Consider the following 24,505-nt stretch of genomic DNA (forward strand, 5'->3'; position numbering starts at 1 on the left):
AAAGGTTATTACTTTTACCTTCATTTTTCAGGTAATCTTGAGTGTAAAGATACATGAATTTTCAAATGAAAACACACTGAAATCTCTACTTTAACCAACCATTTTTTGTGTGGTTTCAGTTCCTGCATCACATGGATCAGGTTCACAGGGCACTTCCCGACAGACCTTCCAGAGGTGTTTGACTACTTGAATGGACCCATGGAAGGCTCTGCCCAATATGAACATCTGCTTTACACACATTTTTAAAAGCTACTGAGAAAGCAGCTTGCTTTAAAACATTCAGGAGACAGACAATTCCCTCAGAGTTAAGTAATCTTTCATTTACAGTCCTTCAGAGCCCCCACGCTCATCCCCACTTTGCTAAACAGAAGCTTAGTGATTTTGAAACACTCTCTTGGGAGCTGCTGGATGTACATTAAATTGAGTGGAACTTCTGATATTTTAGAGATTGTATGTCTACTCAAATCCACTCCTTAATTAGGATGTTTTGATGAGACATTCTGCAGTGTTTGCGCGGTGCAAAAGAAATTCATTACCAACATGTCAAACACGCACATGATTGTCCTTGTCCCAGAGCAGCAGGTAAAATAAATAAAGGTTGTCACCACTGTTATTGCAATGATCCTCAAGCCTGCTGAAAAAACCAGAGGTCTAGACTCACCAATATGGGCACAACAAGGCAAGTCCTGTAATCCCAAGTATATGCTATTATTTAAACAAACACCATCTGCTTGCACAGATCTTCTGATGCACCTTAAATTCCATTAACCTTACTTTTCCTTCCCCAGGGCCTCACCTGCAAGGACAATTGATAGCCCAGTCCCTACTTTCTCTTGTTTAGACAGAGGAGATAATCTTGCTACCAAACATGCTGTGGGGATAAGGAGATGTGCTGATGTAATGAGGACAGAGTGGATGTATTATAAAATCCATTATTACTGTGTGAGACCTGCCAGTTGCAAGGCAAAAGGGGAGCTTTCAGCAAGAGGATGAAAAGCTGTCCCAGGGACAGTGAATGGGCTAAAGTCACACTGCCAGTGGCACATATTAAGACAGATTCCATATGCCTGAACCCAGGCACAAGGACAGAGCACAGTGGCCCAGCTTGGTTTTGGTAGAACATGGGTTTGTTAGAGCTTCCTGTGTGCTCTGCTGATGCTGTAATATGATGTCCAACTACTTCGGTTTTCTTTTTTTTCTTCTTTACACTTTTATCAAGAGGGGTGTCCAACATATACTCTGTGACTAAATAAGGTTAAAAATGTAACTATTACATTCTAATTAACTGATCAATCTTTAACTCATAGAATCACTGAATCATTTAGGTTGGAAAAGTCTCTCAGATCATCAAGTCCAGCTGGTAACCCAGCACTTCCAAGTCCACCACTAAGCCATTTTCCTCAGTACCACATCTATATGTCTTTTAAATACCCCCAGAAATAGTGGTGACCCCACCACTGCCCTGGACAGCTTGTTTCAGTGCTTGGCAGCCCTTTTGGTGAAGAAATTTTTTCTAATATCCAATCTGAACCTTCCCTGGCACAACTTGAGGCCATTTTCTCTTCTCCTATCACTTTTTACTTGGGTGAAGAGACACAATACTTTCTTCAGAGGCAGTATGGTTTGCATCTGTCAAGATATTTGTTTTAAAAATGTCTATTTTATTAGCTGATGTTCAGTTCCCACAATTATTTTTGACAACATACTTCCAGTACAGTACTTGAGCAGAAACCCTTTTCATGACTGAGGATGCATCTTTCAGTGAAAATATGTACAGCTCTCAAATTGACAGATCTTGACAGGTCTAATCGAATTTCAAATGTCAGCTGAAGATGTGGATGTGAAATTATCTTAATCCTTGTGAATGGTGACTGCTCAAACCCACACTGTACACCCAGCAGTGTGGGAACCACTGCTTTCAAACTACTGCTGCCCTTCACAGAGATGCAGAGGGCCAGGCAGTCCTGTCATGCTTCCCAGGGTTCCTCAGAAGGAGGAGAGAAAATTCTAGAGGAGGGAATTTGTCTTAGCTATTATATAGCAAATTGCGCAGAAAATGCTATACTTGAAAAAAAAAATTGTTTTTTATTCTCGCCACTTAATTTAAATAATGTGGTTTTTTGCCTTTGTTCCTTGCTAACTCATGGGTTGCATCGTTCTGGCCCAGGATACCCCAGAATTCTTGCTACTCTGTTTGAACTTTAGTACACATTGCATTGACTACATGTAAGAGGAATACTTTTCTGCATAAATCCAATTCGCTTTCAACACCACATATGGTTTTGTCCTTCCATTTTCTGGATTAATACCTTATCATTAGTGGCTTCACAGTAAATTTCTCTGTTCCCACTCATATTACTCACAGTGCTATAGAATTCAGAGACAGAAGCAGCCTATCTGATTACTTGCTTCCAGTCTTCAAAGGCCTTGCTTCTCCAGGCCTTCAAATAATGTAATTTCTTGTACTTCACTAGAATCTTTCTAACATTTGGCTGTTCCATATCTAAAGCAGAAGCCTAAAGCACAGTTCATTGCTACTTCTTGGGACTCTAACTGTTCTGAACTATACATTATATACCTGGAAATATACAAATATTTTTAGTAAGGAATACTAGTTTTCATTTGAGATATTTTTTTCATAGGGATGTCAAAAATATTGCTTTTCTATTTCAAACTTAATTCGCTACTCATTTTCAGCAAGCCATGTATTTCAACTTTAGTCTGTTTGCCTGGAATATTGCTGTTCTCCATAATGTCTGCTTGTATATTCCAGTGTCTTCACAGATCATGAATTAATGGATATATGCAAATTATAGATATGTCTTGTGACTCTTTTCTTCAAAGATAATTTCTTTGTTGTACATGTTTCCAGGTTTAACACTTTCAAACTTTTGAATTACTCCTCTGTCATCACGTCTGTGCAAAACTTTAGACTGTGAGGAAAGTCATTGTCACTTCCACTGATTTCCACATCATTATTTAAAAAGTTAAATATAATTGGATCTAGGAGCAATTCCTGTACTCTGCCAGACACTCCTAGACATAGCTTTCTATCATTACTTTTTGCATATCAACCTTTTGCCTCATTTCAATCCACATAATTGTCCTCTAAAAAATTGGCATTAATTTTTCAATTAACTATTCATGAGACAGTGTCACGACTTTATTAAAAGTATGTATAACATCTGTTGTTTTCACTTCATCTACTGGGTTTTGTAGTTTTACTTAAATAAAAAGCAATCAGGTTTGTCCAGGTAAGATTTGCTCTTTAGAAAATTATGCATATTCCTACTCATTGTTCAGCTATCCAATGGAAAGGGTGAAGGAGATTAGCAAACACACAAAGGAACAACTCCAGCCTTCCCCATCCTCTTAAATGACACCCTTACATTTATTTTCCTTTTATGCCCTTGAAAAATCTCTCTCTAGATAATCAGCAACTCCTTTTTTAATATGTGCTGCATTATTTTGTAGGACTAAAGTCTAGACTTGAGGAATAGCAACAGAAAAGTTCATTTCTCTTCTCTGTTCTTGCTCCCCACTCTTCTTTGTAAAAAAATAATTTTTAAAAAATTATTAGTTTATTTTTCTATTTTGGTGTACACAAGCCTGTCTAGATCAAATAAAGCCCCCTGAGATCAGTGTCGCTATCACAACTCTGAGCCATATTCAGATCCTGCAGAGCACCACAATGTTTTTTCTATACTTTTTAAGCATTTCTCACTTCTCAGCACAGTTTCGTAGTAACACTGAAGTTACTTTAGGGTCTTGCTTGCAGATCAGTCCTTTTTCCTCAGCTGCCCTGGTGTCCTTGCACAGACAAAAGGCTGGGAGCCCATCACATGTTTCCAAGAAACTTTCAGTGGTGCTGAAACCTGGGAGCAGAGCCAAACTATGTCCCTGCTTTCCTACTTTTCTTCCTAGAAAAGCAGAACTTAAATAAATAGAGTATGCACTATCTCAACCAATTTCAGTTTTTCCATCAACTAGCATGTTAAGAAAATAATTTTTTTCCAATAAATTGTTGTTCCATGGAAGTCCCACAGTTGTTTCTGGTGCTCTAATCCAACCAACCCCCAGTAATGCAGAGCCTGTACCAAGACCAGCTCCATCTCTGAAGCATCAATCCATAAATGTCAGGAATACCAGCTTTAATATTAAAGATCAATTTCTCAATATTAACTGCAAAGAAGTGTGGCTTTATAGGGGTAGTTATATTTGGCTTATATAGACATATAAAATAAAAATTCTGTCGTGGCAGCTCATTGTCAGTATCTCACAGAACTTGTATCTGGAAGAAATCTCAGTAAATTACCATCTGGCTATAAAGCCTCACATGCTCTCAATCCCAGGGAGTGTTCTGCATCCCTACTTTACTGGAACCAGGATTTCACTGATTAGTCAGTCATTTCAGGCTGAAGGCTCCTTTCTCTTTTCTAACTTGTCCTGTGCCATCTCAGATATCCTGCTTATAGTAACCACAAATGAAAAAATATGGGAAGTAAAAACTTGGAAATTTGTATTTTCTCTTTGCAAAAGACACCGAGAAATTATTTTTCCTCTTCAATTTGCAGCCATATTACTACCATGATTTGTTTTGCTCTAATAGTTCTTGTATTTCTCAGGACATGATTGCACCAGTGAAAAAAATAGTTTTGAAGCTTTTCAGTTAGGTACTGAAAAATACTATGGAGCTCTACTTGTAATTTGGCATGAAACACTACTAATATCATACATAATATGGTAGGTGATGAAGGAAAACTTAAAAAAAAAGCCAGAGAGAGGCAATTCACTGACAAAGCAACTATTCAGTGTGGTTGAGAATAATATCCCTAGATTGCTTCAAATAGGTTGTATTATTCAGAAATAATTTAACTTCCATGGTGATACCAGCCAACAATAAAAATGACATTCCATAGTTTCAGTTTCATATTTTTAGATATAAAGCTCATTGTAGACACCTAAGCATGCACACATAGAGCAGTTGTGCTTTCAGCATGTCATCTTAAATAATGTTAAATTGTTGTCCCTGGTTTGCTAGAGAAGAATCACCTCTGCACAAGAAGTGTAAGGCATTATTTACCAGACTGGACCAGTGTGCAACTTTGACAAGAAAGGCTGTAATTCACAGGCATGTTAGATGGCAACCAATGTTCTGTTTCCTAAATTAATACACCCTTGATGCAGCGTACATCACCATCTCTCCCTCTCCTAATGCTCTGATAATAGAGTTTTGTAACTTGTAAAAGGATTACTTCAATCCAATCAGCAGGTGCTGGGATCACTGTGTGTCACACAAACACTTGCTAATCCCTTTTCTTACAGCTCCCAGCTGCCAAAGGTGTTCAGTGAAATCCCAGTGAAGTGGATGGATACAACCTGGTCTGGACTGACACAGGTTGTCATCTCTGGAGGAAATCTTGGAAAATACATGTGCTGCTAAGAATTGCTTCAACTGGAATGGTGGAGGCAGGTATACTTTTAAAAAGAAATGCAGCTATGAAGTTAAACATTTTAAAAATGGAATGCTTAATTATGAAATATTTACTCTACCTGGCTCTCTAAATATAGCAGAAGATAAAGAAATTCACTCTACAAGGAATCCCTTCTTAAGGAATATCAGCTACTTAATGGTGTCTTCTAGGTCTTAAAATACAACCACCCTCATCTCCTCCTCCTTATCCCCTTTCTTGAAATCTAAATTATGCCTCTGAAGTTTCACCTCTGCAATTACTTTGCTTTAAATAAACCTCAACAAAAAGGAGAAGATGATTGCCATAAAAGGAATATAATTTGCTCCCTTACAATCCCTGTGTTTCTAAAGCTCCTTCTTGTCCAACTGTCTGAAAGTGCTCACATTACTTCTGCAGGGGAGGCAAGTACCACTGCTGCTTCACAGATGGGAAATGAAAGGGCAGGAACATTGAAATGAATTTCCCAGGGTCAAAGAATATGCTCCTAAACCACTAATTTTTGCAGGAATATTCTTGACAGCTGTTTTTTACTCCATGATCATGTTTATAGACACGGCTAAAAGTCAGGACACCTTAATGAATCCATATCTGAGAACATTTTTGTAATTAAAAGTATACCAAATGTTCTGACTGCGATGGAATTAGTACAGATTTTGGGTTGGGGATTTTGTTTAGAAGTACATGGTTTAAGTGTCTGGTGAGTAGATAAATTTATGCACATGCTGAATGCTGTCTATGCAAAGACATGCCAAGGTAAATAATATATATGTAAAAGATGAATCATTCAAAAGCAGTTTCTAAAATTTCTGTACTTCTTATAGTAGATTTCATTAGAAAAATCTTAAATAATAGCCTTCACAAAAAGGAACAATATTACTTTAAAAAATTAAGGTCTAAACCTCTTAGCCAAATACTGCTATTTCATAGCACAAGATATGTTGTGGCATTTCTTAAAACCAAAAATAAACACAAAACAAGAAAAACTCAGCCCAAACCTCCCCATTAAAGACAGCTCTGCAGTACAGGAACTGGCACCAAGGAGAGTGTCAGCTGAATTCTTCAAGTGAGACATTTTGGGAAACATTCCTGGTAGCTTTGTTAAAATGTAAAAGCACAAGCATGTAAAAACTAGCTGGAAAACTGAACTAAAATATACAAATCAAGTCCTTTGACTCTTTGTGATAAATATTGACACCCAACACCACTCTCACAGAAAACTGCTATTTTCTTCTTACACATTAAATCAATTTTTCAGATGATCCCGTCTCACTCCATTTTTACTAATATTTTAACACCATACCACAATCCAAGACATATTTGTGATTCATTTATACATCTGTTGTGTGTCTGAAATGAAAACTTTAAAAATATATTACTGCACACTAATTACCTGGCTGAAAACATAAAACCAAATTCCCTGGCTTCTTCTCGTAGCCCTGCTAACTCAATTAAGCATCTAAATTTGGGTTCCCTGTTGGATACTGTATTTTCAAATTTAAATTTTAATGAATTACAGTCTGTGTTTCTTTTCAGAGCACTTTTATAGTCATCTTCCTTTACTATATATATAAAAATTACCAAGAGATAAATAAAAAATTCTGAAAACATCATGTTTAAAAATAATCCGCTCTTTAAGCGTGGTCAGGTTCTACAGAGATAATGAGACCAGTAAAACCCAGGCAACCATGACCAAGTATATCCAAGTGACACAGAACATGATGTGATTTATAGATATTCTGGAAAAATATCACTATGTTAGACACTTACCATCTTGAGGGCAGACAGGAAAATATTTCTTTTACATACATAATATCCCTGCTAAAGAAAAGGGATAAGTACTTACTTACTGCTACTCAAAAGTCAAAAGTGCTTCACCAGGAAAAAATAATAACTCATACAGGAAAACCCCTCTGCTTTTCAGTGTGGGTTTAGGGTTTTTTTTTGTGTGTGGTGGGGCAAGGTAAGATATTGAACTGAGTGAGTTTGTATCTAAACACACACAGAGGTTGTAGAAAATTGAAAACATGAAATATGAAATCCAAGAAGTCTTGCAATTTGTGCTATACCCACAGGCAGACTATGCATATAAGCACAAGTGACCATCAGGTTACCTGAGAGAAAAAGCAGGGAAAGAACAGACTGGATAATCAGCCTTTTCCTTAGAAATCTCCTGTAACAGAGACCAGACACTTAGAACTCCACAATCATCTTCAAATGATCACATCCCTGCACTCAGGACCATTTTGGAACCACGTCCACTACCTACAAAGTTCCATGTTTGCACACAGAGAAGCAACACTTTGTGAACTGCCAGTCCCATGGGTGCAGAGCAAACTCAGTGCAATAGCAAAAACAAGGAGCTTGACTATACAAGACAACTCAGAAAGCAGGTTGAAAGAATACTGATTTTTTAATGGTTGTACTTGATATTGGAGGTCTCTTCCAACCTAAATGACTTTATGATTTTGTGACAGTAGGAAATGAAGAATTTATTTTTCCACAGAAGCTTTTTCAGAACTTAAGGGACAACACTTCTGCCCTACCCCTTCCATGTCACACTCACAGCCACGTTGAAACAACATGCAGTAGGAGAATAAGCAATGCTGACTGTGAGCAAGATGCAGCTGGCATCTCCCCAGCTCCCAAATCTGGAGGAAGTGTCCCATTTTTCAGGTAACCTTTTATCTATGCACCATGGGATTTTCAACTGATGCTGGCCTAGCTCAAATATTTTTCTCATGAAAGCATTCAAAAGGGATTGTGAAGTGATGATAGAAAAGCTTTAGAAGTGCATAAGCTGAAGACATCCTGCCTACTCCTGGGACTCTTGGGTTTCCATGGAAGCCAGTAAAGAATAACACTTTAAAAAAGTTTGAGGAACACTGGTCTAATCCACAGATGAAAATATTTGAAGTGACAGAGGGCAAAAATAAGAACAGGGGAAAAACAATGTGAAAGAGGACAGAAGAAAAAGCCAAGAACAGACTGTAGAGGTCAACAAAGTAGTGAAATGATGAAAGAAGACACTATACTGCAAAGGAAGAAAGAAAAACAAAAACCAGAACACAGCTAAATGCTACAGCAAGAAGCAAATTTTGGTCATAACTGGTAACTCTCAACATTTCCTTTCATGCTGTTTCTTTTCCTTGGAACACTTCCCTTCAACTTCTGAACAAGGAGAATACATTGAGAGGGTGACAGGAGTAGTTTAGAGTAGACAGTAGGAGTATGGATGACTGTTAAACAGAAAGAAAAAGAACATAAAATTTGGTGCATGTTCATGATTGCTAAGGATTTAGCAGATTGGGTATATATTCTTGAAGAAAACTTATCAATTCAGAGAAGACTAAAAACGTGTGGAAGGGATCCTTTTCTATCATAGATTTCTTTACTATAGACTGCACATCCTCAGTTTGGTTTTCACAAGCTTTTTCAATATGTATTTAATATCTTTCAGTCAGCTCTTCAAATATGGGCTATTTTGCTGTTAGATAATGAGGTGAAAACTAAACCAGGAGAATGAAATCTGACAAACCCAAGTCCAGAATTCCTTTATACTTTCATGTCTTAAAAAAAGAGTTATGAGTGACTTTAAAGGGCAAAAGTATTATCCTTCCATACAATCCTTTTTCTGTTAAAGGCAATAGGATGAGTTGTTAGAGCTCAGCACAGGGACACCAGGGAATGGGAGCCTACTCCTGGCTCTGTTTCCAGCCTTAAGGTTTGTCTTGGTCAAGATGTTTCCCTGCCTGTGCAGGAGTTTCCTGGACTAAAAAGGCAGGATAATGATAGTGACCTTTAAAAAGAGCTTTGAATCTACTGATCAAAAGTAGTAAATAAGCATTAGCTTATTATTATTTGGGTTACTAAAGTGAGTTGAAAGAATCTTGGTGACTTTAATCAAAATTTATTTTATCAGGCGTCAGAATCATACCTGAAGGACAAAGTTTCTCAAAATTTTTTTTATGAGGACACACATATGCTAAATAAAATGCTGGTGGATACCCTCAGATACCACAGAGTTTTCTTGGTACAACAGAACTTCAAATGAAACAAAAGCCATTTATGGACTTTCAGAAGAAGCAGTGTGTTAGGCACCATTAGTACATTTACTACAGCAATTAGACACTATCATGATGTTATCAATCAGATTGCCCCAATGCAAACAAAGACACCCACAGGTGAAGGGAGGCAAAGAAAAATGAAGAAAGCACTTTTCTCAGGCAGGCATTACACACACACACACCTAAGAAGCAGCAGGACACCCCTCTGCTGTGAGCCAGCACTATCCTGGGGATCTTCTTGCTGTGCTTAATAAACCAAACCCTTCCAGGTGCCTTCCCCAGCAGTAGATAAACAGCTGCATCAGAAATACTCCTGCATTTAGAAAAGCTTTGGGTTTAGATTCTGTGTTAACTTCATCCTTGAAAAATTCCATGTTTTAAGTCCACCACAGCCTACTACACTGGCATGGTGACTGTCTCTTAATGCCATGGTCTACACAGTTTGTTGTGATTCCTACAGGTTAAGAAGCACTTTTGATGCCTTTGGCCTAACACATAATTATAATATATGAAATATGATTTTGTGATGAAAGGGCTTCTCTGGTATGATTACTGCATGCTATTTACCAACTGCTATGTTTAAGCTAAAACTCCTTTGGTATTGTCTGGTGAATGAAGTGGATGCAGACTTCAGGATGTGTCCTGATACTCCTTCTGCAAGAATGCTCCAAGGAATGTTGTAGGACTACAGATAAAAGGTTAGTTCTGCAACCTGCAGTTTTTGGGGTGAGCCCAGTGAAGTTCCATGTGCTCCACACAGAGGTAAAGCTTGGAGAAATCTCATGGTAGAGCAGCTACATGAGGGTTTGTTGTGTTGATGGCACTTCTACACATAGTCCATCTACTCATGAAAATAATGTCTTAAAGCATTTAAATGATCTCTATCTATTCTATTGGTAAAATTTGTCACTGGCAAAGACATGTGACATCTTTTCCATTAGCTTTTCTCTGTAATGTGACACAGGCAGATTAAAAGGGTTCTTTAACATACATCTCCTCCAGTACTGATGTGGCTGAGACCACTGCAAATTAAATTTTATAAATTATCACTGCTGTGCTTTTCACCATTTATGTCACTATATATTTGCAATTTCCTCATCCCAAGGAACACAAGCAGCCTTGTCAGCTTCATTTAAAACAGTGCTGTAAGAGACAAAAATTGCAAATATTGCAAGGAAAAGTTTTAAAATTTAAAATGCTGAACAGTTTTCCATTAACACAGAAAAGTTAGTTGTATATATTGTATCTCTGCTCCCAAATGTTTATCTATACCTATAGAGGATACCATTGCTGCTCATGGGATTTGTACACAAGCATGCATGTGGGTAAAAAGCACCCACCACTGAACAGTCATCTCCAGGCACATGATACTAAAACCAATATACAAACCCTAAAAATATACCAGTATTTAAAGGTATAAGAAGGCCTAAATAAACATGAAGTAACACTGTGTCATAAATATAACACCAAGATCTAGGGCCTGATTCTGACTGGGCTCCCACCCGCTAATCACTCGGCTGCAGACACAGCCGTGGGTGCAATTTCAGCTCTCAGATTTTCCTGCTGTAGCTTTTTTCCCCTTGTTATCTCAGTAGACATCTTCACTTTGGTGAGATAGATATTGAGCTACCATCCTGCTACACATTCTAGGAATATGCACACAGCAAGCAGCTCGGCATCAGCTCACACACGAACAGCCTTAGCTCCCATAAAATATTCATTCATTTAAAAAATATTTGCACCCTGCTGTCAAACTTAGACAAATTCATACTGAGCCTCAGAAAATAGCTGTTTTAATGGTAAATGATGTTCCAGAAACCTCTTTCAGGCTAAACACTCTCGTCAAAATTATTTTAATAAGAAAGATTAACAATTTCAACATTAGCTGCTAATCCTCTTTCATTTGAAACTGTGCTGATAAAATTCTTTGCTTGTCATTCAAATAGTAAGTAATAATTATAGATTTGGGGCCTCCATCTCTTGCTTCATTAATAGTAAATTGCATGGAAGTCTGAAGCATAAAGTCAGCTTTGATACATCTCAAAATGCAATTTCCATAGCTTTCCTTTGCTATGTACAATTAATTACAGAGTTAATAAGGGGAATATGTTAATGAAAGGGAAATTATTCACTCAGACCACCTGGTCTTATCAAATTTCTTTAATATGTTTCCTTCTTTCTGTGAATTTGCATGACAGCAAGAACACAAATCATGGTGCGCATTGCTAGTCCTTTAGTATTTTTATTTGCAACCAGCTAAAGTCAGTCCACTTAAATTAAATATAGAAAGAATGAAAGTAGTCAGCAGTAAATAACTGACTGCATTTGTTTTCTCAAGTTCAGTACCTTTATAATTTTAAAATAAAATCGTGTAAATAGCTTTATAATTACCAGACTCTCTTCAATGCTGAAGTACAAATATAATGCATCCAGAAAGGAGACATTGTCATCTTTTATTTTCCTTAAAGAAATGTGCTGCATGTGCACATATTTAATAAAAGATGTACAGAAATGTGCTTCAATTCACTGCAGTCTGACAGCTACTAGAGCTTAGTTTCTATGTGCAGTGGAGTTTTTGGATGTTCATGGGAATATTTTAGTTGGTACAAACAGCCCAATCAGAAGGTGGCAAACCTTCACATAAATCATCTTAAAAATAACACAGTTGTGATACATAGTCAGAGAAATATTTTTTAAAGATGAGTCAAATCCAGAAACCAACCATCTTCAAGAAACCTCGATGGATTTACTACTGACCAGACAGAGGACAAAAACATTTGAGACCTGGACATCAGCCCTCATAATCATTCCAGAGAGAAAAAGGCCAGAGAATAATTCCTAGAGCAGTGGCAGGCTGTGCTTGGAGGAGGTGATGCTTGTGGGCAGTTTATCACTACTCCCTTCTATTCTTAGTTCAATGCAAAGGTCCAACATACAGCCAGCAACAAGAGGCAGCTCATAATTCTCCCTTGCTATGAATAGGGTTTTCTTGGCCAGCTTGGCAACCTAAAGCAGCATTAGCTCATGAGTTTAGGAGAAGAGGATAAGGGAGACATGACAGCATTGAGGGAGAGCTGCCAACTTTAGGAAAAAAAAAGTAAGATATTACTCTGGTCTGAAACAAAAGGACAGTTACATAAAGGAGACAAACTCAGTAAAATCATGTCTTTTATAAAGACATACTGGGGCAGGGATGTAATTTCTGAGGATGGAATATACCTGGTTTTGACCAAAACGTAAAACAGTCCTCTTTAATTGAACAGCAAATACTATGTCATCCACTTCCAAGTAAACTTCACAGATTATTTTAATGTTTATCTCCTAATTTAAAAATGTTGCCACAGCTGCGTCGTGGGTGCATATGCAAAATTTGATCATCACAGGAGCATTTTGTCTGTGTCCTACACATCAAATTTTCCAAATACCACCCAAACTCTGTTACCTTGCTCAGAAAACACTGCCAAATTATGGTCTAATCCCAGAAGGAGTTGCAGAAAGCAAAGGGTAAGAGTTTTTAATCTTGCCCTGAAGAACTTTGTTGAATCAGACATTGTTGAATTGGTGGAGGGGTTGAACTGTCTTCATTACCAATAACCAGACCATGTTCAATAACTTTTGCTGGATGGCCCACACAAAAACAAAGGGCTCTCCAAAATATTGATGGGAGTTCTCCTAAACTGCAACTGGCACAGCAGTGCAAAAACACAGTGCCAATATTGTGTCTCTTTGGAAGTATCATGAAGCAAGTCCTGGCTTCACCCTGAACTCTTATACATTTCAAGGAGCTCTGAAGCTGCAGTCCCATTTACCACATTTGATCTTAGCAGTGTGCCATGTCTAGCAACCCATGTGAAGTAATTTCTTTACCCCACAGTGAGTCAAAACTCACAACCTGCTCATATCTGAACTCTGCCACCAGTTCAGAAATACTCTGTAATGTATATTATCATCTTGGATTTCCTGCCTGAGAAGTCTTCCTGAATTGTCCTCTTTCTAGTATCCTTCTAAACAGGCGTTTCCACCTGCTAGATCCAAAACATGATTAACTGCTGTATCTGCTACAATGAGTTATCAAGGATTTAATGCATGTGATGTGAGCATGCACAATAGGAAAAATACAGCAAGAGCACTTCATCACTGAGGATGCATTTGGAGCCAAAAGACAAGATCTCTCAGATAAATATTAATCTCCAGGAGACTCCATGGTTCATGAGACTCTCAGAAGCAGCTGAGTATCCAGTAACATTCCTTGTCTTCAACCTGAAGTATCAAAACTCAAATAATTTTAATTAAATCCCCATTTATTGCTACTTTCTACAGCTGATAGTTGTCTTGCCTTGACATTACTTGGATGTCCTCTAGAAATGCAAGAAAGCTGGGTGAAACAGAAAAATTCCAGACAGCCACCAAGATTTATCTCAGCCAAGAAAATGATCCTTTCTTTTTACTTGGTGCACACAGTTGCATAACCTAGTTTTGTATCGCATATTTCTCCCAATGTAACACTGTTAAAATTAGTAATCTAGAATATTAAGAGAAATGTTTTCTTCATCTTTCTACTAAAAGCCTTAGGGAATGATGTAAGTTGGATAAAAGCGTTCAACCAAAGCAGCTTAAACAAAGCTGGAATAAACACTGTGCAGTCAAATCACAGAGTAAGATGTAGTCATAGAAATTTGGTGAGTTATTTCTAATCATGAATACATTAGGGGAAAACAACTGGCATGGAAGAATTTAGGGAGAAAAAGCGTTTTGAAATCAATTTCATACCATGTTCAAGAGGAATGTTTTTCTCGATTTAATACTGACTGTGCAATTGTCATTATTTCCTAAAGCCCATTCAACAAAATTAATATAGAAAATGGGGAGCAACTTATTATGAAACAAATAAAATGGAAGAATCAAAGGGTAACATGTTCATGAATATTTTTTCTGAGTTTTATTGATATAATCTATGTAGTACATACATCCATTTATTAGATTTATGGATCTATTAGTAGAGCTGTTTCCATATGCCAGGAGATTTTTTTCCACTTTTCTTTGCAGCTTTTCTTTGCTCGTGTATCTCAAGTCTCAGCTTTAAACAAACACAGGCAAATGTTTCGAAACAACTTAAACATTTGGGGAGGGAAAAAAAGATGTAAAATGAAAGGATAAATACTACTTCATCAGCAGATCTTTCAGGAGGCAGCCAGCTCTGCTTGTCCCTAAAAGCATGACAACTCAGGGAGAGATGGGTAAAGATTTTCCCATCCACAGTGTTTATGTCCTTTTGGGATATTGGCTATCCTGTCACTGAGTAACACAATTTATAACAGCCCTTTCCCTTGTGACTCCTCCTGTCCAACTGTTCATGATGAAATGGCCTTTAGGGCCAAAGCTTTCTTGGGACTTAATTTTGTGAGACTTCTACAACTATTTATACTGGCACAGCTGAAAGATAAGTTGGGATTAAGATCCACTTAGCACATCTGTAAGGAGTTTATGCTTTGAGCTAAACTTTGCCACTGACTTCTTTCCCTTCCCATGTGAGGGAGGATTTTTTCCTTCATTTTCTCAGCCACAAGCTTTTTTTAAACAGGGTATTTATATTCTTGAGATGCATGAAGAGGTAATGCTGGTAGAAGGAGACAGTGGGAAAAAGCAAAAAATATTAGAATCCATTTAATAATCAAACAAATGATTGTGACAAAGACCTTGTTTTCCATACCTGCACTCCTCACCTTAGTCCCTGCCAGCATTAATCACCTCTGCAGCATCTGTGTCCCCAGGCAGTGCACTGCACTCACGCCCTCTGTGCTGCTTTGCTCAGGAGATGCTCAGTGTGTATATGGATTAAGGTCAAGGTGGAAAGTACACATGCTTCTTGCTCAGTGCTATTTGTCCTTACGTGCTGGAGCTACTCTCTTCATTTAGAGAAGTGTGTTTAGATGCCTTTTGCTCCCAATTTTATTACAGCTTTAGGGATAAAATGAAGGAATTTCAGCAAGATGTAATACAGGATCTAGCAAATACCTTTTCTTGTTGCAATGTGTCTTCAGTCACTCAGTTCTACACTCTTCCATATTCAATTTAAAAAAAAACAACAAAACTTTTGCTGCTACCCCACAGAGCTAATTTAAAAAAGAATTCATTCAAAAAATGAGAGTGAGGGGAAAATTGCTAAGAAACCATCAAAAAGTTACTATTGAGAGAGCAACAGATACCATCAATACCATCAAAAACCCCCAAGTTCAATCTTGTAAACTCTTCTCTTTCCCTGTTACCCTTCCCAGTCCTACAGCAATCCTGCCAGTGATTCAGCATCAAAACTAAAGTGGATGAAAATTCAGCACCTGGGGTTTGCCTGTTTTACCAGGCCCCCACCCCATGTCCCCAGCCAAGGCTGTGTCAGCTTCTGAGACACAATCTGTCCCAGCACTTTGACAGAAAGTTCTCATAGGAGGCCATCCTTCACTTCTCTATGGTGAATGTCCTCCTGGTTTTACAGGCATATTGCCAAAGACATGGGGATTAAGCAGGCTGATATCTCTTAGATAAAAGCCCATAGATTTCAGGCTCTAGTTCATCTGTTCTCATCTCCTCATTCAGCCCAAGTATGAAACTTCCTTCTCCTTCTGAAAAGTACATAATCACAACAATTACACATTATTATTATTTCCAATACATAAATCAGTTTCATACCCTCTGGGAGAAGACAGCTAAGATTTCAGCTTACAAAAAAATCTGAAAAAGACCTTTTGTAAATTCACACTTTCTGAAATTCTAATTTATGTATAATGTTCCGATTTCTGCACGTCTGTCTTTACAAGGAAAAAGCCAACAAAACACAGAAAATCACTTCTGCTTCTGCAAATACCCTCTCTTATATGGTATTCAGATAGCAGCCTCATAATAGTATCACCAAAAGCATACATTCTCTTCTTGCAGTACTCTTCTTCATTTAAAACCTCATAAAATATTATAATTATTTTAACCAAAACAAGGCGTGGTAAAAACATGCAGCAGGCGTAGGAACCAATCCACCTTGGTGCTGAGCTTGTGCTACAGCACCATCAAAAAAGACTCCCTGTAAGCTGCAAACATCAACTGGATTGTGCAGCACAAAGGAGGCATCTCACAAGAAATCCACTCTCTGCCTAATTCTCTGGAGAGCTTCAGAGCCACCTACTCACTTCATCAAGTAGAGGGGGTATTTATGGACTCAAGTCAGCACCAACACTTCATTAAATACCTAAAATTCAGGAGCCCAAGTAGGGAGACTAAATCTTTCCTGATCACTTTTAAACCACCTTTGGTTTTCTTGCTGGACTGCAAATGGAATTGTTGCCCTTTATTAGAACTTCTCTTGTCGGCTGCAATATAGACATACACATGAGAATAAAGTGGGTGGAAAATTAAGTTCCTATGCTTTCCCTTGTGGTGGCCTTCTGAATGATGCTTTCTTGCAAAACCAGTGGTGACCAAAATGAGGGCACACATCCTGAGCTGTTGCTGCTGCTAAAACCAGCCAGTCAGTGCCACAAACACGACTGCATTAAACATGCTCCTCTAATTACACTTTCCAAAGTGCTTGGATATTTTAGAAAGACAGAATTAAAATGTGCCATATGCACCACCCTCCTGTTAGAAATGTGATGAAAAAGACAGTGAAAAGGAAAAAAAAAAACCCTCTGAATGTTGTTATCGCTGTCCTTCTGGGCCTCCTGAGCCCTCCCTGCTTCCTCCTGCCAACAGCTCAAACCACCTCACGCTGCTGGCAGCAGTGCAGGGAAGTGGCAGAAATGCAGAAATGCAGGATTTTTCCCTTTGAAGGCTGGTTTCTAAGTGAGGACACTGCCCCACAGCCACAGGGCTTGGAAGATTCCTGGTTCCTGCACACCTCGAGCACTATAAACAATAGGCAAGTCCTCCAAGAAAGCAGTACCTGTGGCTAACCCAAGTTCCAACAAACCCCAAGCTGAGATGACTTAGATATGACTGCAGGTATGACTGATAGCATTTTCCACCAAATTAAACAGCTCCACAGAAATATTTCTGACCAATGCTACCTCTGAATAAGACTGTGTGGAGCCATTCAGCAGTCACACACTTCTAAGCTATTTTCATTAAAGTTTTATTCTCTTTATGAATCAAAAAAATTATTTCCTGCTACCACTTTACACAGTAATCCATTGTTTTATTTTCTCTAGGGAAACCCTGGCACCTATGAGCAATAAGGACTGAGGAACCTTAGTTCAGCTAACTACCACTGCACGTTGTGGAGCTCAAAACCACATTTACAGACCTGTAAGTGCATTTACCCTGCAAAGCAAGAGGGTATCTGCCATTCTTACTAGGCCCTTTGCTAGTATTTCTCAGGTGTTTTTTTGGGCACGGAGACATTTTTCAAAGGAAATACCTACAAAGTTTAAAAGGAAGAACATTGTGGCAGAGGGAAAAGAGAAGAACTGAAAATTGTCTTGTATTGAACAGTATAAAATTGCAGTGTCTCCTCAGTCTCATCCACTTGTATCTGCAAGGCAAAGGGAGGAAGAGTTCACCTCTGGTGAACTCCTTCTGTTGCTGAGGTCCAACAAGCCACAGCATCCCCAGAAGGAGAGAAATTCAGGTAAATAAGGTATTACAGAGATGTGCATTTATTTTTGAGCAGAATATAAACTGGGTCAGCTCTCTGGTTTCATTGTGACCCACAGTGACACAAAACATGAGCATTTCTGATCAAGCCCAATCATCTGCTCCTGTGCTGTAGCTGAGAGATGCTGATCCTTCCATGTAAACCTAACCCTTCTCTGCCTTCAGCAAATCTTGTATTTATGGTTTAACTGCTTCCTTAAGTAAACATCCCACTGCCTGCCTGACCCTCCTATCAGACTTGCCCTGATAGCAAAGATAAATGCATATTTCGATGCTAACACGTATTTTCTTCCTAATTGTATCATCTGAGTCCATTAAGAACAAATATTCCCCATCTTCTATGTCACAGCACATAGGCAGACTCCCCTGAATGACTGATTTTTTTGTTTGTTCAGGTTAGACTTAGCAAATTAACTGTTTTTACTCTCTCTGTGTGGCTTGCACTCTCAAAACCCTACAGTATTTCTTTACCCTTCTTTGAACCCTCCCCATCTAAGATGTAACATCTGCTGTTAGAAAGTTAACACATGTATGATTTCATCCAGGTTTAAGCAGGATTGACTGAATTATGAACACTGAACACTCTAAGAGTGATCTTGACCAACCTGACTATTTTTTAAAGTTTATTTACTGCCATATGAAGACAATTCTTTCTTGCAATTTTGCAGAAATTTGCAGAGCCAAAACAAGAGGTTCCCATATGCAACTTCCTCTCCTTTAAACGTGATTTTGAGATTATATTTTTATATTTCTCAATAATACCACTGAAAGCAATTTTGCTCAATTTGAAGTAGCTGAAACTGTTTGCAAATGTTAAATTAGTATTTCCATCTACACAGGAAATCTTGCTCTTATTTCCATACAAACATATTGCCTAGATCTTTTTGAATCCTTTTTGCCTCAGAATTTGTATTTATTTTGAGACTGGGCAACTGGAAATGTTTGGGGTTCCCAATCCTCCCACTCCCCCCAGCCCCCAAGTATTTTACTTAACTATGAAAGGAAATCAAGTGGATTTTAATTATGGTTAGGCAAAAGTGGAACAGTCAAAACTGTAACAAATGGTTTTCTGTCATGGGAACAAGACTTTCAAGATGCACTTGTCTAACAGATATTAATATAATAATTAATTAATTACTTTTGGAAGGGGATGTATTTACTCAGGATGATAAACTCTGAGGAAGCATCTGGTTTAAAATCCTACCCTGCTTTTGCTCTGTTTTATAGCTGACTCGATCAAGGCTGAAGGAGGTCAGTAACTTGGCTGAGGTCAAATTAGGTTTTTGGATATTGCCTTACTTCATTCCTTTCTCCACAATGGGAGGTTGGCTTGTAAGAACTTGAAAAATACCTCATAAGATAGTACCTTTAAATTTAAGTCCAGAAAAAGAAAGAAGTTTAAAAATTATGACCCAAAAGTATGACATGATGGAGAGAAGTTTCCAGAAATATGGCAAACTATCAACTGCAAAGAATGCTTGCTTTAGGTAAAGACAGAAGTCAAATATACAAGCAAAATAACACAACTTTTGGTCAAGTTCTTCACCACAACCTAACTTCTACTCGGCTAATGTCAATGTACTCTAGAGAGAGTAAATATTTAAAGAAAGATGAAAATAAGGCAGAAAAAATGAAGGATTACTCTACAGCTCTCCCAACAGGACAGAAACAATCTCCACCAGTCCCAACCACTGGACTCTGACTCTTACATGCAGAAAACTCTTCAGGTGTCCATTTTCTACAGTGATACTGGTCTCAAGCTGTCCTTGGAAGCAACCCAATATTTCCAACACAGACTCCATCAATGGAATATATTTGGATCATTTCAAACATGAGAAATCCAACTTGGAAGACACTTATCCAAGGACAAAAAAAAAAAAAAAAAAAAAAAAAAAAAAAAAAAAAAAAATCCAGGCAAAGCTCAAATTTCAGATATTTCAGATCCCTTTTCTGAGGGTGACAGACACAAATTGCTCCATATTATTAATCTTCTGTTGCCTTCTCAGCTCAGATATCTCCACACACTGGAGACACATGAGAAAAAGCAGTGAGCTGATCAGAAATTTGGCAGCTTTCTTCAGTTGTCCAAGCTAAGCTAAACATAAATTAATAGGACAAGAGGACACCACAGGGCTTTTTTTTCCTTAAAAGCAGGCATGCAAACAATTCATATTTTCAGATTAAAAGAACGTTCCCGAGAGAAGAAAAACAAAGATATAATGAAAAAAAAGATAGGAAATAAAAGTGCCTGTTTTAATTATACAAAGTTCAGATTACCAATGAAGCTCAGGAATATTTTTCACTCGTGAAAACACGTTTTAAAGCTCTCCTTCCAACAGCTGTGTGAAATTCAGTGGGAATTTCTGGAAGACGGGAGCGCCTTACCAGGATCATGTGACCGGTGGAGATGTCCATGTTGGACTGGACCGGCTCCTCGCTCCAGGACGAGGTGCTGCTCCGGGCCGAGGGGCTGGGCACGGGCCCATCGCTGAGCTGTGAGGAAACGCTGCTGATTCGGGACGCGCGCGGGGGCTCCGGGCGGTCAGAGGTCTTCACCGCCATGCGCTGCCGGCATAGCTCCTGGAGACAGAGAGAGAGAGGGGAGGAAACAACCTACAGCTGAGTAATTACAGGATAGAGTCTACTAAAGACATATGATTTACAATATGTTTCCAGAGCTGGAAGTGTTTTCCCCCTCACTGCAGTAATTTTTGGGCGGCTGTCTGTTCTGTTAAGCTACAAAGGGATGCTCAATGAAATTACTACACGATGACTACCCTAACCTTTCAAAAGTGGCTGCACGCACATCTCCGTATAGATAACCAAAAATCCTATTTTGGAGCTTGACTCCTCTAGCAGATATATATTTTTTTTTCTTCCCCTAATATTGCCCCACATTCTGCAAAGCCACTTTTGAACCACACAACCTCCTGAAGTTAATGGGGTTGCACGGGAGTAATTGAGAGCACTGCTTGGCCCTGGATATGCAAACTCAGCAAGCTCAAGGCAACTGAATTGATGTGCTCTCCAATGTAAATCCTAGTTGATAGATGCCTCATTTCTCTTCATTAAAATAGCAAACTCGCAACACTTCCTCCCTGATGTGGGGCAGAGAGGATGAAGAATGACATTAACGAAGAATAAAAGCAGAAATCTGTCATTGTATTGTTTAAGCAGCTTTGGCGAATAAAGGAAATTCAAGCTATCACACACACTAATGCAAGTCGTGTTGAAACACCAAAATAGATAGCACTGGGAATACGTATTTTCAGTTGCTCTCATGCATAGAATTCGTGAAAATATATAGAATTCTGGTTAGGTAACAGAAAATCCTGCTGGTAAAACCAACTCCTAATAGTATAAAATTCTGATTCTAACAAGATGAGCAGACCCACAGTTACTCTGTCATGTTGCAATGCTGTTAGAATCAGCTGTAGTGGTGAGACCACAGACACTGTAATAAAATGATCATTTTTTTAACATATGACTATTGTCCATGAGGGGTCCTTGGCTGCTTGGTAAGTCTATAGGATGTGGCCATATTGCACACACAGTGTGGGAACAAATTTATCTCAGATTACTCATTCTGCACAGACAAGTACTAGAAGCTCAATCTTTTGCCTCAGGCTAACAAAATAATACAGGCTGAAAAATTCATACCACTGGAATGCCATGGCTTCTGTTTTCTTATTCATTGATAATTTAGTTGCAGCCCAAGTGCCATTAGTAGGATGATCTGAAAACCATTATTTATCAAGTGCAATAAAATCTTTTCACACAGGAGTTCAAAATATAACTTAAGACTACGTTTAGGGCTTTTTTTAACCTTGCAAACTCTAGGACACTGAAGGGGGATCCTAATCTATGTAGCAGTAAGCATTCAAACAAACTCCCTGAAACCATCATATAGAAACTTCTGTCACCACATGACAATGATTAAAGACCCCTTCAAATATTCTTTTCTACCAAAACTTCTGTCTTATTTGCCATTAGAGGTGCTTATGTGGACTCTTACTATTTGATGGTATTTAATACAGTATGTATATATATAGATACATATATGTATGTATGCATGTACAAATTAAGATACATTGAGATGAAATGTGTATAATTTATAAACAGGATATATTTCACTGAGCTACAAAAACACAGTCAACAGAAGCTTGGGAAGCAGAGATTACTAATTCTATATGGTGTCAGTTGTTGGAATAACTGTACAGAAAACTGCTACCTGACTCCATCACTGCATTTTTTTATATTTATTGATTTTGTCTAGGCCATGAAAGAATTTTTCCAATTTTTACCAAAAGTAGGGGTGTTCTACACTTGAGTAGTATGTATTCTGTCAGTTGGTACCTTTGTAGCATGAAAACATGAAAAATATTAGAAAAATAACTTAAACTTCAAAAGTATGTTTAATTGACTCACATATATTGCTGTTAAATAGGTCAGTTAAACTATCTGTACTAAACCCAAGATTTTAATAAAGGAAAAGATATCTTATATTTTTAAATGTAGGAACAAAGAAAAAACCTCTTTTTCTCCTTTTCTCTGGAGGATCACACACTTTATAAGAAAGGATAGCAATAGTCCTCACTGTCTATTACTAACCTCAGAATGACCCTGCAGTAGTGTAATTTCAAATCCCAGCTTTTAGCAGGTTTGGGAAAAATAATAACAGAGTGGAAGCTTTTTAGACAGAAAAATAAATCTACAAAAAACCAAAAAGCTGCTCAGATGTTTAAACATCAGCCATTCCCAGAGAGAATGGTTTATTGGACTAAGCAAAAGTATAATAAGTAAAGGTATAAAAATAAGAAGTCCATCACATAAAACCTAGAAGGATGTGTCTTCTGGCTAGCATGCCATGTGGCATTGATATGAATTTATTATATTCTAATAGACATCCTGCCACTTGACTCACCCCAACTCTGTGCTAACAATAGCATTTGTACTCAAACAGGATCTTTGTTTTTAAGTTGATCTGTTCCTGCTGTTCATATCCTGCCTCAAGCCATAATCCTCTGCTTTTACAAGTGGTTGCTGTGGAAAGGATTATAGACCTCTGTTAACAAAAAAGAATTGAGATCAAGTGATCTCTAAGAAATTAATGTACCATTTTTACATGAATTATAATGACAAAAAGAAACAATCTTTAGACAATTGATTCTGGACCAGATTAACCTCTAACCAAAATATTTTTGGACATAAAGAATTTAGTATGCTACTAAGAAATGTTGTTTTAAAATGAAGTTTAACATGCTCATGGTCCTTGTGGAAGAAGATGAAGTTGAGAATCCTAACAAATTTAAATACATTTTTTTAAAAATTACCTTCTCTCAAATTTTAACATATTTGTTTCCTGACATATAAAGAACCAAAATAATAATTCCCAGAACTGCTTTTACTGTCAAATACCTCAAACAAAGCACCCACGTCACTGCACTCTGCCGTAAAAAATGCTTAATGTAAACAGGAAGGTCAAATCATAGCTGAAGCAAACACACTTCTGATTTTCTTGACTGGAGTTTTAAATCTCCATGACAATGAATTTTCCTCTGCCTGCAGACAGAAGATTTTGGGTTGAATTTATTTCCAGATCAGTGTGACAGCCCTCGACAACTCTACCTTGCCCCTTTCCCAGCTAGCCCAGCCCTGGCTGAGGAACCTGCCCCATCCCCATGCACACATCAGCCACCTCAGGACAGCCACAGCTTCTGCTGCCCCAAAGCCACCTCTCTGCCAGCCCAACCATTCCAGCTCCCACCTGGGTTTCTAGCCTGGCACTGCAGGGACAACATGTTCAAGACCACCACATGTAAAAGCTTCGAGTGTTTTGAGGAGCCATTTGAGTTCCTCCAGGACAGACGGACAAGGAATGTCCAGCTGAAAGCAGGGAAATGTCTTTACGTGGAATTTGGCATCAGTGTTCCCTTCCTACAAAAGGCATTGGGAACAGCGGGGTCTCAGAGTGTGGGGTGTTTCACACCATCCCATGGCACTTACTGAGCTGGCATCTCTTCACAAATGCAAAAAGCCCTGAATGGTTCAGACCCTCATAAATACAATATCTGTTACTTGTGCACTTCTCTGCATGCTCAGGTATGCTCTGTCTTCCTCTCCAAAATCTTTACTCTCACAAGAATTTTGCAAATCAGCCATTTACTAAACCACAACTAGAATTCATTCTTGACTAAAATGTCAAAGCTTCATACTGTGAGAATTATATGAACTGTATTTCTGTATTGTCTCAGCCATTAAAAATATTTTCTAAGAATGAATTCAATTTACTGCTGCATTTCTATATTTAGCAGAGTGGCTGAGGCTATT

The 24,505-nt window shown here is 38.2% G+C and overlaps 1 protein-coding gene across 1 annotated transcript in view; it reads right to left on the bottom strand.

The window, feature by feature from the left end:
* PTPRN2 (protein tyrosine phosphatase receptor type N2) overlaps positions 1–24,505 on the bottom strand; it is a 636,386-nt gene that overhangs the window by 64,550 nt on the left and 547,331 nt on the right. The window contains exon 14 of the mRNA XM_077789214.2: positions 20,561–20,755. Within this exon, the coding sequence (XP_077645340.2) occupies positions 20,561–20,755 (195 nt within the window). The remainder of the gene's footprint in view (positions 1–20,560; positions 20,756–24,505) is intronic.

The sequence above is a fragment of the Lonchura striata genome, chromosome 2, assembly GCF_050655825.1.
Source record: "Lonchura striata isolate lonStrDom1 chromosome 2, ASM5065582v1, whole genome shotgun sequence".
Lineage (NCBI taxonomy): Eukaryota > Metazoa > Chordata > Aves > Passeriformes > Estrildidae > Lonchura > Lonchura striata.